The sequence below is a fragment of the Dryas octopetala genome, chromosome 2 (assembly GCF_963921425.1).
Source record: "Dryas octopetala chromosome 2, drDryOcto1.1, whole genome shotgun sequence".
NCBI classification, from domain to species: domain Eukaryota; kingdom Viridiplantae; phylum Streptophyta; class Magnoliopsida; order Rosales; family Rosaceae; genus Dryas; species Dryas octopetala.
Genome location: NC_141367.1, coordinates 6,125,450 through 6,139,235, shown reverse-complemented (window position 1 = coordinate 6,139,235; position 13,786 = coordinate 6,125,450). Strand labels below are relative to the sequence as shown.

The following is a 13,786-nucleotide window of genomic DNA, read 5'->3' as shown; positions in this document are numbered from 1 at the left end:
CCAAGTGAAATTAGAGTTACTCACTCTTTGATTCTTTGAGAGTCTCGATCTCTAAGAAGAGACATACCAAAAAGGAATAAATTTCTCATAGTTTAAAAGTTTTGAGAGTGCGCGCAAAGAGGAGTCCCTAGGAGTGGAGTCTGGCTTTGTAGGTCTACAACAGGGAAAGTATTTTATTATTTCTGCTTTATTTATTTTTAAGGCTTTAATTTTATGATGCATGCTTAGATTAATTAAGTATGATTTATTTATTAATTAAGCATGCCTAGCCTTATTTTTGAAGACTTATTTGTTTATTTAAAGGTTATTAGCATGCTAAAATTAGTAAGTTTCAAGTGTAGAGATTAAGTTGGATTAATCTAATTTATTTCGAGGATTTGCTTTGAGTTAAAGCAATTAGTCAATTGATGTGACTTTAAGATAAAAGTTTAAACTTGTGAACCCTTAAATAAACTCTAAAGAGAAAATTTTAGTCCACTTAGGACTAGAAATTAGCGACGTGTGACTAAAGAAAAGGTCATATCGTCTTCCTTTCTTATAAATCGTCCCTAACTTATAATTTGTTTTCTTTTGTTGATTGTGTTTCCATCGGATTACCCAGTTACACAGTTGTCGAGTTATTAAGAGGTTAAGGTTGCCGTATTGACTAGTTACAGAGGATTTTCCAAGATAAGACCGTGCGCTAATGTGGAAGAGAATACGTGAAGAGTATTGGATTCCAAGTAGGTAAATTTATCCTACATTCCTGACTATGAACTTTCTGTGTGTATGTGTAGTTTTTAAACTGTCACTACTACAAAATAGCATTCAGACAACGGATTTTCACCGTTGTCTAAGTTTATAATTTACCGTCGTCTAATCGAGTGTTGTCTATTCATACCCCCAATAGACAACGGATAAAATCCGTTGTCCTGGTGCACCTACACAACGGTTATAGATGTACCACCGTTGTATATATAACCTTTAAAATCAATGATTTGGAAGATACCGTTGTTGAGTGCCAATTTAAACATCGGTTTATATTTAAAAACCAATGTGTATATATATGTTAAACAACGGTTATGTTAAGTAAAGAATTGGTTTTACAACTATTTTAGGTAGAAACACGAGGTGAAATAGCCATTAAAACAACGGTTTATTGTTAATAACCGTTGTGTAGGCTATTGAAAATAGGTATACTGCCATGTCTATAGGTCTTTCATACTACGTTGTTTACATGAAACCGTTGTATGAATGCATTAAAAACATCAGGTTTTAACCATATAACCATTGTATATACTTATTTGGTACATCGGTTTTGAGTTAGAAACTGTTGTATGAAGGCATTTAGCACAATGGCTTTTTAAGGTTTGTATGGTATGCTTATGGATTAGACAATGGTTTCTGATATTGAACAATTGTAAGTTAAGGGTATAGACCACGCTTTTGATCGAAAAACGGTTGTATAATGTGCCTGTTTACATCTGTTTTAAGAAGCTCCCAATTGTCTTTGACCACAATGCAATTATAAACAAAAATGCACAATCTGATGAGATAGACTGTTTTGGTACAACCATTGTTCCAAATTGATTCCCATCATAATTAACATTCCTAATAAATTATACATTTACAAAATACCATTCACAATAATAAAGAATTGGAATTTATAAAATACTAAATAATATAAGATATTTCAAGATAGTAATTGTATATATGCCTTAACCCAATTCCATTTACAAAACCAACCATGCCATACACAAAAACCCTCCATATATGCCTTTCCAAAATATCAAGCATCAATCTAATCTACCAAATTGCTGCCATATATCAAAAGTATTATCCAGCAAAGCTAGCCTATCAATCATTAATATCCCCAAGCTAATCTAACAAAGTAATCAATCATATATATACTCCAAGCTAGTCTAACTAAACACATGGCCTACAAAATCAAGTCAAAAAGGTGTCATATATGCAATAATCCAACATTAGTCTACATATACTACCCCACAAAGTTTGCCCATTTAGCCCGGACTTCATTGATATCTAGCTTCTTGGGTATAAGTGTTGTCCTTCCTCCGCTCCCACTGAAACAAGGCAGAAATGGAGTACTAATTAAAAATAAAATTCAACCCAAAATGCAAACCTTCACAGCAGCAACATCAACACCCGGGGTCTGAGTCTTAAAAATTATTATCAATGCTATTAACAGAATCATTAGAAAGCAAAAAACATAAAAGAGAAAGAACACATGAAATAGATTCCAGACATGTAGCAGTAACATTGCATCCTCTAAATTCAGCATATTAAGCTTGTTCAAGCCTGCCATGCACAAATGAAAGTCGAGCAACTGAGTCTTAGAAAGGTAAAGATAAACAAACATTATGAGGGATAAACGTAAATGATCCAGCAAATTGATACCCTAAAGAAAACAGTATGATAATGTCAAATAGGATGCTGGATTTTCCTTGCTCTCCCTTAGAAAAATTCCTGTTTATAGGCTTTTTCCTTTTATTTTCTCTTAGTACTGTCAACTATAATAATAATAATAATAAGAAATACTCCTAAAAATAGGAGCATCAGCAGTTGTTGCTCCTTTACAGCTTGAGCTAAGATGGTAGTGCATCAAAGTTGGATTCTCTCTCTATCATAGCCAGTGTGTAAGTAGTGTCACCATCCTACTCTTCTAATTGCATATATAAAGAGTCTATGATTGTGTTTGAATGTGTGTGTGTGTACACACGCAAATAAGAAAAACAGAAATTGAGAGAAGCAGAAAACTATTGATGCATTGACAACTAGAAAAACTATGGAATACCTTTCAAAGAAGAAACTCCATAATCATTAATGTTACAATTGGATATCTATAACTCATTCAAGTTAGCAAACTTCCTACGAGCACATGTTGGAGACATGCATCAATGATGCCTTACCACTCAACATCTCCTCAGTGAGCTCCATCTACTCATTGTAGTCTGCATAAGTCATTGTACTCAGTCATTTCACCTTCATTTGATTAAATGAAAAACAATATAAGGAATAAGCTAGTAATGAAGTAGTATTGATTTACCACTCAACATTTCCTCAGTGAGCTCCATCAAGTCATTGTAGTCTGCAAAAGGCATACAGAAATTACAGGTAGGGAACTGAGGATTATGAGTCATTTCACCTTCTTTGGATTTAATGCAAACAATATAAGGAATAGGTGTATCAATGTTGGAAGGGACATACGGACAATGCAATGCTGGTATAGTTTAACATTGAACTGTAAACATAATGAGGTAGTATTGATTTGTCTCATTGAATCAAGATGTCACTGTAAGACACAATAATAAATTACCATGAAAATATTTGCCGCTCATACATTTTATTGGTGAAAAAGTAGTATTTGAAATGAAATATTTCTTTGAAAATGTCAGTGTACATACCTTTGTATCAAAGTGCAATCAATCAACACCTTTCCAATTATCAACATCATAAGTAGTGTAATGCTTGCAACACCTGCTACCTTGAGCCTACAACCAGTGGCATTGCCTTGACCACTCACTTCTTGCAGATCCCTAACATAATTCATTGCATAATTTGACACCACCAAAGAATCCTATAGGCATGAAGACTGCAGCAACTAATGAGTCCAAAAATAATCCAAATCTTGTATCTGTTCTTATTGATTCAAGCACACATGAAATTCACTTTAATTGAAAAACGTAGAACAAGAGATTAAAGCATAACTAAAATGAGAATCCCAAAGACAATTTCAGTCAATTACATACCTAAAAAACCTATACATGGAACTCTTAAATTGCCTAGAAAATTTGGGAAGTTAGGAAAAAGAGATAACCAAAAATCTTAATTTCTTTTTTTCCTAATTATGATCGTCTTGGTACTAAGATGATTTTATTTTTCTGCACAATAGCAACAGAGGACTCCCAAAAATTCTTATGTCTATCAGACTCTTAGTAATTGTCACCTTACTCATAATTTTATTAACCCATAACTCCTGTTTAATTTCTGAAAATAGATTAACCAAAAACATAAGTAAAAAAAAAAAAATCTTGCTTTCAAGAATTTGGAACCCCTTGATTAGTCTAGTTTTTCATTTGTGCAAACGAAATCACTAACAAAAAATAAATAAACTGAATTTTCTTTTCTAGTCCGGCCCTGAACTCTTAGCATCCAAAGACAACCAAAATAATTTTCTCACCAAGCAAACACCACAAAACAGAGCAAGCATCGAGACACCAATTGCTTCAATTGGAACAAAATTCACCGTAGAAATGAACATTTAAACCCTAAACTTCCAAGAGAGGTAACGGAATTCAAAGAAGAAAAACCAAGAACCCTAAAATCGAGACCAAATTCAATGCAAGAAAGATAGAAATGAGAGAAACCCTAACAGAGAAGAACCACTAGGCAAATGAATTGAAGAAATTCAATCACAATAAAAAACACAGAGAGAAGTTAGAAGAGGGATAGATAGGGAACGTACGTGAAGGGCATGTGCGAGAGCGGAGTCAAACCAGAGCTCGGCCTTGTGCTTGTCGTCGTTCTCGTCCTTCATGAAGTCGAAGAAGCACAGCGCTGAGAACTCGTAGACCTCGTCGACCATCATCGTCGTTGTGTTGGAGTCCTTAAGCACAGGCATAAAAAGAAAAAACAGATTAGACACAACACAATGCACAAATAGTGACCAAGCATTTTTTATGCACTTTAGTGACCAAATTAAAAATAGGTCACTTAAAGTCAAATATTTGGTCACAATTAATTAAAATTTAAGGGGCAAAATGAATTTCCTTAGAGCCAAACCTTTTAGTGATTAACCAATATTATTGGTCACTAAATCTACTTCTTTAGTGATGAATTTTACATTCATCACTAAAATTTTCATCACTATAGCCAATATTTCTTGTAGTGAATGTCAGGAAGTACAAGAGTTGCTCCTAGATACCTTGCCACTACAACTGCAGCAATCTACAGAATACCAAGGAATGGATTACTGAGAGGATAAGGAATTGGTTTAAAATATCAGTGGCTAATTGAAAAAAGTACAACAGAAAATCTTTATGAAAATATAAACAAGATATGCAACATCCATAGAGTAGCACTACACATTTCCTATCATATTTAACAACCATTTGATCCACCAATGGACAAAAGGATGAAATGACTGAATTTGTTGCAATTTAGGGAAAAAAAATTAGACTATATTCAGGAAGATTAAGTTCCAGTTTAGAGGACCCAGAAAAATAAAAGCCAAATAACTCCATCAACTAAATGGACTTTTAATTTAAATACCTGTGAAACATGGTATTCAGGGCCATTTGTTAATGAGAAAAGGACAAACCCCTCCGTCTGGTCAACATCATCTGCCAACCAGGTAACATGTAAGAATTTACAGAAAGGAATTAGGCAACACAGGACTGTGATAAACAATACATGAAACTATCAGTCACTTCAAAATGTAAAGCAATCTTACCCAAAGCTGGCTTAGACCAACATGGTTTTAACTCTTCGCCACCATTTTCCCAAGGCCCACCATTCTTCTTAGCAGAGGTAACAAGGCCCTCCTTTGAAATCTTGGCATTTTCTAAGGTATCTCTTCCTCCCCCTCCTGGAAATTTCTCCTACATAAAGCAAAAGAGAAGGAAGCCCTGTAAATAAATGCTCAAATTTATTCATTGTAAATAAACAATGTCAACTTCATCTAAATTTATACATGATCTAAATTTATTTAAATTTATACATGAGCTCCACTAGAACTCTATACAACTCTTTTAGAGTGATGACTGATGAATACCCCTAAAGAGAAATTATAACTATTGAATTCAAGAGGGAAAGGATAACAAAAGAGTCTTGAATTCAATAATTAACTCAACATAGAGTTCATCATAACTATATGACTTAGTTGACCAGAAATCTTTCTTCAACTCTTGGAGAACTAAAATTCTGAATCCATTTTGCCTCTCTAATTCCGACAAGCAAAGGATGGGGAATGACACAGTTAAACATTTCAGAAAGTGGCTAAATCTATAGTAACCCGGAAAGATGGGTATTGCTATGATTCAACTTCAATTACAACAAATCAATCAAAACCCATCAAGGAATACAAATCAACTGAAACAGAGACCGAGACAGAGAGATCGATATTACACATATTACACAATGACATTTATGTTGTTATTCTACAAAATGACATAGAAAAATCATACAAATTAAGAACAGTTAATGAACAAAATTAATAATAATTAAGAACAAAAATTCCTATTAAAAATCCTAGTTCATGAGATTAAACCAAGCAAGAAAATTTTAAAAAGAGATGACATGAAAGGAATCAACCTCAAAAAACAGACGAATCTAACCTCAAATCCCTCCAAAGTAAACCCACAAAAAAATTACAAAAAAAAGAAAAAAAAAAAGATAACAAAACACAAATTCAGCAACGTAGAGGAAATAATCAAGAACTTCATGTGAGAACCCTAGCACAGAGGAAAAACAAAAGAGTAAAGTGAGGGAAAAAGCACCTGAAAGCCCAGTGTGAGCTCAGCGAAGTCAATGGTCCAGATTAGGGTTAGGGTTTCAAGCTTTCCCAAATCTTTGTGTGATTTGGTTGGAGGATAGCATAAATCCAGTGATTTCAGAAGGCATAAACGACTGAGAGTCGACATGATAAGAAGATGTGTGCAGCCATGGCGACGGTGATGAGAAGACGAGTGCGTACATGGTGGTGAAAGGGCGACACAATGGTGGTGAGGGACGGTGATGGGTGATGGCCATAATCAGAAGAGAGAAAGAGAAAGAGTGAGCAAAGTGAGAGTGCGGGAGGTCTGGGTTTTGGGAAGAAGCAAGTCTGGGTTTGAGGGCACGAGGAGGAGGAGGTCTGTGTTCTGTCTGAGGGGTTAAAGGCGCGATGGTTTTTTTCATTAACGCGGGCGTGTATTTTGTCAAATACAAAGACCCGCAAATTTTTTTATTTTTCTGTAACTTGTCCAACACAACGGTTTTACTTAAAACTATTGTGTTTAATAATTTAAGAAAATTCATCCGACCAAATAGCATTGGATATGATACCTTCATATAACAGTTTATTAAAATCCGTTGTGTATTAAATTAAGATAACGGACAAAATAAGAACCGTTGTCTATTGACTGTTGTCTATTTATACAATTGTAGTAGTGTGTTATAACATGCTATTATGATTATTGTGTTTGGTCTGAAAGTTAAGGTAGCCTCATCGGTGACCTTGGATTCAAGTCCTCTAAACCTTCTAGAAGAATTGATCTGTACATTATGGGGAGTTTAGCTAGACTAACACTTGGCTACGTGTGTTTGTGCGAAACCGAGACCCATGATTGATCAGGTGATAGTGCATGATACGATTTCTCAATTACGAGTTCATATTTTTGTTTATCATGGCTCTCTTGCTATGGATGCTATTTCTTTTAATATCTTGTCATAGTTGTACCTAATGTGTATCGACCATCTGAGTTATTATTATTATTTATGGGTTTTTATGCATGTTTACTATATACTACTGCAGCTGAGGTATTAAATCATTTTTGTGGAAATGTTTTGAGATTTTGGAAATCAATCTTTTATAGGGAAATGTTTTTAAGGTTTTCAAACTTAGCAGGGTTCCCTAAGGGAAGTTATGATCGTATGAGATGCTTACCCCCTACTTTCTTTGTCTTGTTTTGTTTTTTTTTTTTCTATTGCTTCTGCAGATTTGCCTTTTGGAGAAGATCTTGACTGAGGGGTGTGCAGCTTGGATTCTCTTGCAGGTGTCTCAAGATCTCTGTTGTTATGTCTTTTGCTATCATAGTGGTTCTTACTTTCCTATATGTGTTTTATATTGGAAACCTTTTTGGAACAATGTTATTTTGTTTTAATCATTTTTGTAAACTTAATTATGTGGGTTTTACTTACTTTGGTAATTCCCTTTCTGGGGTGTTGATTTAACTATTCCACCTTAGCAGGTTGGTTATTTTATATTCACTGTTTATTTTGAACTTATTATTTCCTTAAAGATCCTGTTGTGTAATGAGTACTCTGATCCAACCCGATCCATTTGAATATAAAAGGCTCAACCTCTCTTAGGCGTCTTAGGGGATTAACGCCGGTGGTTTGGTATTAATATCTCGGAATACTCAAGAGAGGTACCTCTATCGCATACCCGGGGTTTGGGATTTATATCAGAAAAATCATAAGGAATCACCAAAGTTAGAAGAGCAAATATGTAGATATGCATCAGGTAAATTTGGAGAACAGCAAGCTACATACCAACAATTGACTTAGAAATCTTAGGAATTATTAATTCAATAGAAGTATTTTCTTTATATTTAAATAATGAAGTATTTACAATAGTAAACTATTCAAAACCCCTTACTTAGAGCTTGGTTATTTGTAAACCTCCACGCTTCATTAAATTAATTTAAAACTCATATTAAGGATTTAATCTCTCCCAAAACCCCTTGGTCAACTAATACCCAACTAGGTTTGACCCTTTTTTTTTTTTCAATATTCCGATAATCCTAACTAATACCCGGCTAGGACTTAATTTCTATATTCAAAATAAATTTTTCATTTCTTTCATTATCATTTTCACTCACTCACTCACTCACTCACTCACTCTCTCACTCTCTCTCTCTCTCTCTCTCTCTCTCTCTCTCTCTCTCTTATCTATGCGCTCTTTCTCCTTGCGCGGCTGTCACCGGCGTGTGCTCCATCGTCTGGCGACAATTGCCGACGAGACCGGTCTTGATCTTCTCGTCTATCTTCCCTCTTTCTCCCCATGTATTCCACTCTCCATGAAAGGTAGTGTCGACGCCGGATCGGGTCTAGGCAGACTCGAGCTCCCTCGCTGGCGATCCACCAATTCTGGTGACGACGAGGTGTCGGACCACCATGGATGGTTTCCTCTCGTCGTCTTGAGTCTACTAGTGCCATCAGAAGATCTAGATGACCCCTAGGCCCGCTGTTTCGAAGGAGAGAAGCCGGCGATTTCTGTTTTCCGGCAACCATTTTCGTCGAGTCAGGTACCCATCTTCTTCTCCTCGTTGTGCTTTTCAGTTCTATGTGTTTGGATTGGTCCAATTGTTGATGAATCAAAAAATTATCAATCTCAGTGAACAAGAGAGCTCGACATGACATTTAACATGTGATAATTTTTATTTTATTGATCTGGTTTTTTTTTTTATCTCTGATTCAATGATCATGCTTGCTGAGTTTTTTCATCTTATTGTTGCAGGATGATTTGTCATCTTGTTGAGATTTCAAAAATGGATGCGACCACGAAGCAATTCCATAAGAGCTTAATTGAGCTCGAGACTGAAGCTGATCATCTCCTTCTAGCTCGTCTGCAGGAAATCCATTCCTCAAGATCTTTTCTTAGAAACATGTTTGTTCTATATTTAAAAATTAATGCTTTGAGAAGTAGCTGACATGCTGGAAATTTAAATCAAAGGACAATAACACATTATAAGTGTCAAAAACAAAATTGGATTAGATAATTAGAATCAGAAGATTATTTATTATCATTGCAATAACACATGTTACTAGCTTACACATAATTGGAAGTATGACTTTTGCTTTTTAATGTTTTAAGATGCCTTTCTTTTTTTTTGCAGGTTGTGGTTTCATATTGGTAGATTCTTTCCAACAGGTAACTTGCTTGTAGCCTGTAAGGTGACAAAGTGGATTGGCCATTTTAGGTGAAATTATTTCAGTTCGTATTTAGTTTTAGTTAATATTCAGTTCTTGAATAGCTATGTTGCTTTCATTATAGTGTTATGTTGTTTTGTTGTTGATCTTTGATTAATTATATGCTTCAGAGAAAGTTTCAATTTAAATTTAGTTTCAATTCGTATTCAGTTTCAGTTCTGATTTGCTTTGATTTATAATCTATTTGTTATATAATTTGTTTTAGCTTTGATTTTTATTCTTGAATAGGTTTGTTGCTTTGATTATAGTGTTCTGTTGTTTTGTTGTTGGTCTCTGATTAATTATATGCTTCAAATTCAGTCAGTTTCAATTCTGATTTAGCTTTGATTTATAATCGGTTTGTTATATAATCTGTTTTAGCTTTGATTTTTGTTCTTGAATAGGTCTGTTGCTTTTATTATAGTTGTTGTAATTTATTTATTACTCGCAAATATACGAGTTTTTATAGTAAAGTTCGAACAAAAGACAAGGTCGAACCCAAGGGAGTGTTTCAAAATGGAAACACTAATTTAAACTTATTAACCTAGCTTGGAAGATTTTTTTTTTTTTTTTTGAGTTTTTAATAAAAAAAACTAATTAATATCAAAATAAAATGACAAATATAGGTGGAAGGGTCTAGAAATTGGTACGAAACCAAGGTCTAGGGTCCTCACCACCATATGCAAACCTAGTAAACTTCTAGTAATTTCCCAAAGAAATGAGAACACCCAAGACTCAACTTAATGCCCTCACCAAAGGTATTTATATTTTAAGCACAAAAATAAATGATTTTTTTTATAGTAGATCATGTTCTTGCTTAAAGATACAACTTCTAAACATCTCAAGTGAAACCAAATTTTAGTAACTACTAGAGAAAGAAAATTGCATTTAAATTTTAACAACCAAGCATAGATGTGGAAAAGAGGCTTCTAACAACCCATGATACATGGCATCATGGGTTAAAATTTACTTTTTTCACAAATTGTTAAACAAGATATATAACTTTAATGAACTAAAATATGAAAAATTAACTAAACATTAACTAGAAAATGTAACATGGTGGTGCTTCCTTCTTACCTTACTAAGAGAGCTTAGTGATCACCTATGGTTTTCACAACATAAAAAATAAATTGCAAGAAATAAAAGGGCATTGACTTAAATGAACAAGAAAAGAAAAATAAAACTCAAATTAAAATTAAATAAACTAGAATAAAAAATTACATAAATAAAATAACTCTCATTACTCTCCATAAATTCCAGCCCCAAGGGACTGGAAATTCCTCACTAAGCTACCTCTGTGTGGCTAAAAGAAAGAACAAGAAAAAGAGAATGGAAAGATCCTAATAAGAATGTTGAAGCTTCCTTTAAATAGGCAAAGCATCCAGCATTTTAGGGCCAAAAGGGAGCTAGGTGTCGGCATAAGAGAGGCTGAAAGGAGAGAGATATTGTTGCTAGGCTTGTACGCAGAAATGGGCTGGCAGCAGGTTGGAGAATGCCACGTGTCGTGCGACAATTGGCTGGTGAAATGATTAATCAACAAGTGGCTGGCTGCATGGCTTGGTGCGTGTGGCTGGAAGCAAACGGAAGAGAGAGAGAAGAATGGTGGCTCGGCTTGTTGTGCGGCTCGACTCCTGGCTCTGGGATGCGAGTCAGCATCTAGGTGAGAGAGGCGGAGGAAGCTGCTGGGAAGCTTCCTCTAACTCGTGTGACCCTTCTCCTCCCGCTGGTGGGCTGGGCTGCTCTCTTCTTTTCTTCTATTTTGGGCTGGGCTGCTACCTTATTTCTTCTTTTGGGCCATTTTTTCTTCTTTTCTCTTTTCTTGTATCTTGTTTTGGGTTTTTCAAATTAAATCTTACACAGTAAAAATAAACTAATTAGATTAAAGCTCATAAAATTCATGACATTAATAAAACCTAATAAAATCTAAGGAATAGGATAAAAACTAATAAAATTAAGGTTCATTGACTTTAAATACCAAACTTTAATAATTTTTTAGTTTAGGTATTAAAATTTAATAGCATTTTAGTTTAAATACTAGTTGAAAAGTTAAACAAACTAATAAAGTGAAGGGTACTAGAATTCATGAAAATTACATCATATGCCACTAAAATAAAAAAAAATTTAAAAAATTCCCAACTAACCACTGGCCACTTCTGTCCGGCCGACCACCTGCCACCGCTGTCCGGCCCACCACCGGCCACCGCCGTCCGGCCCACCACCGGCCACCGCCGTCCGGCCGACCACCAGCCACCTCCGTCCGGCCGACCACTGGCCACCATCGTCCGTCCGGCCAACCACCGGCCACCGTCGTCCGGCCAACCACTAGCCACCGCCTTCTGACTAACCACCGGCCACCTCCGTCCGGCCGACCACCGACCAACGCCGTTCAACAACCCAAAAACAACTTGGCATAAAAGGGATTCGAACCCCTCTCATGTAATAGAAAGAGGCTCCTCTTACCACTACACTACATAATAATTTTAATAAAAGTATTACTTTGATCTTTATTTATCCAATATTGTAATACAATTTAAAAAAAAAAATTTAATTCAGTGACAAGTCACAAGTTAAACTGTGACTGTCATGGTAAGTTGAAAGAGATACCTTCCCCAATTGCACTAGTAATTATTTTGTATAAAAAATATTGCTTTGACCTCTATTTATACTATATTGTAGTACAATTTTTTCAAAAACATTCAATCAAGTCACAACTTAACCGTGACTGTCTCATAATTTAGTTGTGATTGTTTTGTAGTCACAACTAAATCTGAAGTTGTGACTGTCACAATTTGAAAAAGATAGACCATAAACTCCAGCATGCAAACTATAGAAAGTACACCTAAACCACCCCCAAAACTCATATAACAAAATTTGAAGTTGTGACTAATATTAAGAAAAAGATAAGTTTAACATAAAATACCTTAATGTTTAACATAAAAGCTCACGTAAAATAGAGAAGAGGTTCAGAGTATCCCCTACATAACCAGCAAAAATATTTCAAATTCCCAAAGAACAAATTCAGAGTCAAAAAGCTTAAAGCAATCTTGCTTACCAAGACCAGCATTCTTATTTACTACCCATTTTGAGTTTTATTACTTGTATTACTGAAAAAACTCTGAGTTGGTCATTGAGCAATGAATTAATTTCAAAAAATGACAAACCCATGAACAATACATGGAAACACATAATCAACATTAATGCAAAAGTATTGGTAAACCTATTCTGCCAAAAAGGGGGGGAAAAGGAAACAAAAGCCCAAATGATTCATTGGTTCTAACCTTATTACTCTCAAAGAAAAAATTGCAAAGGTAGCAAAATGAAAATCATAATTTAGAAGACATTAAAAGAACACACATTTGTCATAAGAATGGAAAAGAAGTCACAATGAAAACTGAACATACATACAAATACAAAGTCGCAATTTGACATCAAAATTCAAAACCTTTGTGGCACTCACTATAATGCACTAAGTCTTCTTTTGTGTAACGTAATTGCTTTGAACCTAATTGATATGATATTGTGTATATATATATATATTTTTTTAAAATAATTAATCCAGTCAGTCACAACTAATTAAATCTAAGTTGTGACTGTCATAATTTAGTTGTAACTGTTCGCACAACGACCAAACAGTAATTTTTTAACAATTATTAATTATACTAAACCCAATAAACGGGCCAAGGACAAAATCGAAATATGAAATAAGCCCACTAGAAATGGGCTAGGCTGGAAAGAAGGTTTGGTATCTAATCTAAAATGTTTTTAAGAAAGTTAGTAGCCAAATTAAAAAAAATAGCCATGTGCTGGTATTCCAAAAAGTTATTAGAATTAGGTAGTTAATCCTAATTTTCTCATAAAACTAACTAATTAACTTAATAATAAAAATAAGAATTAAAACCCAAATAGCGTCAAACCCATTTCCGGCGATCCACCATTTTCAAAATCATTGTATTTAATTTTATATAATCACTCACAAGCTCTAGGCTAGATTAAAGACAAGATCAGTTGTATTGAAGAAGTCAAGAATGAAGTAGCAATGAACAAAGACCCAAGGTATACTGCACTTCATGCATTTCATGAAAATAACAATGTTTTGTCTATTTGACTAGTCTTT

General features: G+C 34.6%; 1 protein-coding gene and 1 long non-coding RNA gene across 2 annotated transcripts; both read right to left on the bottom strand.

Moving 5' to 3' along the window:
- Window positions 1-1,663: 1,663 nt before the first annotated feature.
- Window positions 1,664-3,654, bottom strand: LOC147292732 (uncharacterized). Its single transcript, XR_015120723.1, has 4 exons — window positions 3,405-3,654; window positions 3,047-3,088; window positions 2,910-2,951; window positions 1,664-2,063 (listed from the first exon to the last, which is right to left on the bottom strand). It is a non-coding gene; the product is annotated as an uncharacterized LOC147292732 (long non-coding RNA).
- A 1,399-nt stretch (window positions 3,655-5,053) lies between these two features.
- Window positions 5,054-7,030, bottom strand: LOC147292731 (protein MANNAN SYNTHESIS-RELATED 1-like). The gene is made up of 4 exons (XM_086234447.1): window positions 6,498-7,030; window positions 5,453-5,600; window positions 5,272-5,342; window positions 5,054-5,143 (listed from the first exon to the last, which is right to left on the bottom strand). The coding sequence occupies exons 1-4, from the start codon at window positions 6,639-6,641 to the stop codon at window positions 5,081-5,083; spliced, it is 426 nt and encodes a 141-aa protein (XP_086090573.1). The 5' UTR covers window positions 6,642-7,030; the 3' UTR covers window positions 5,054-5,080.
- Between the last annotated feature and the right edge of the window lie 6,756 nt (window positions 7,031-13,786).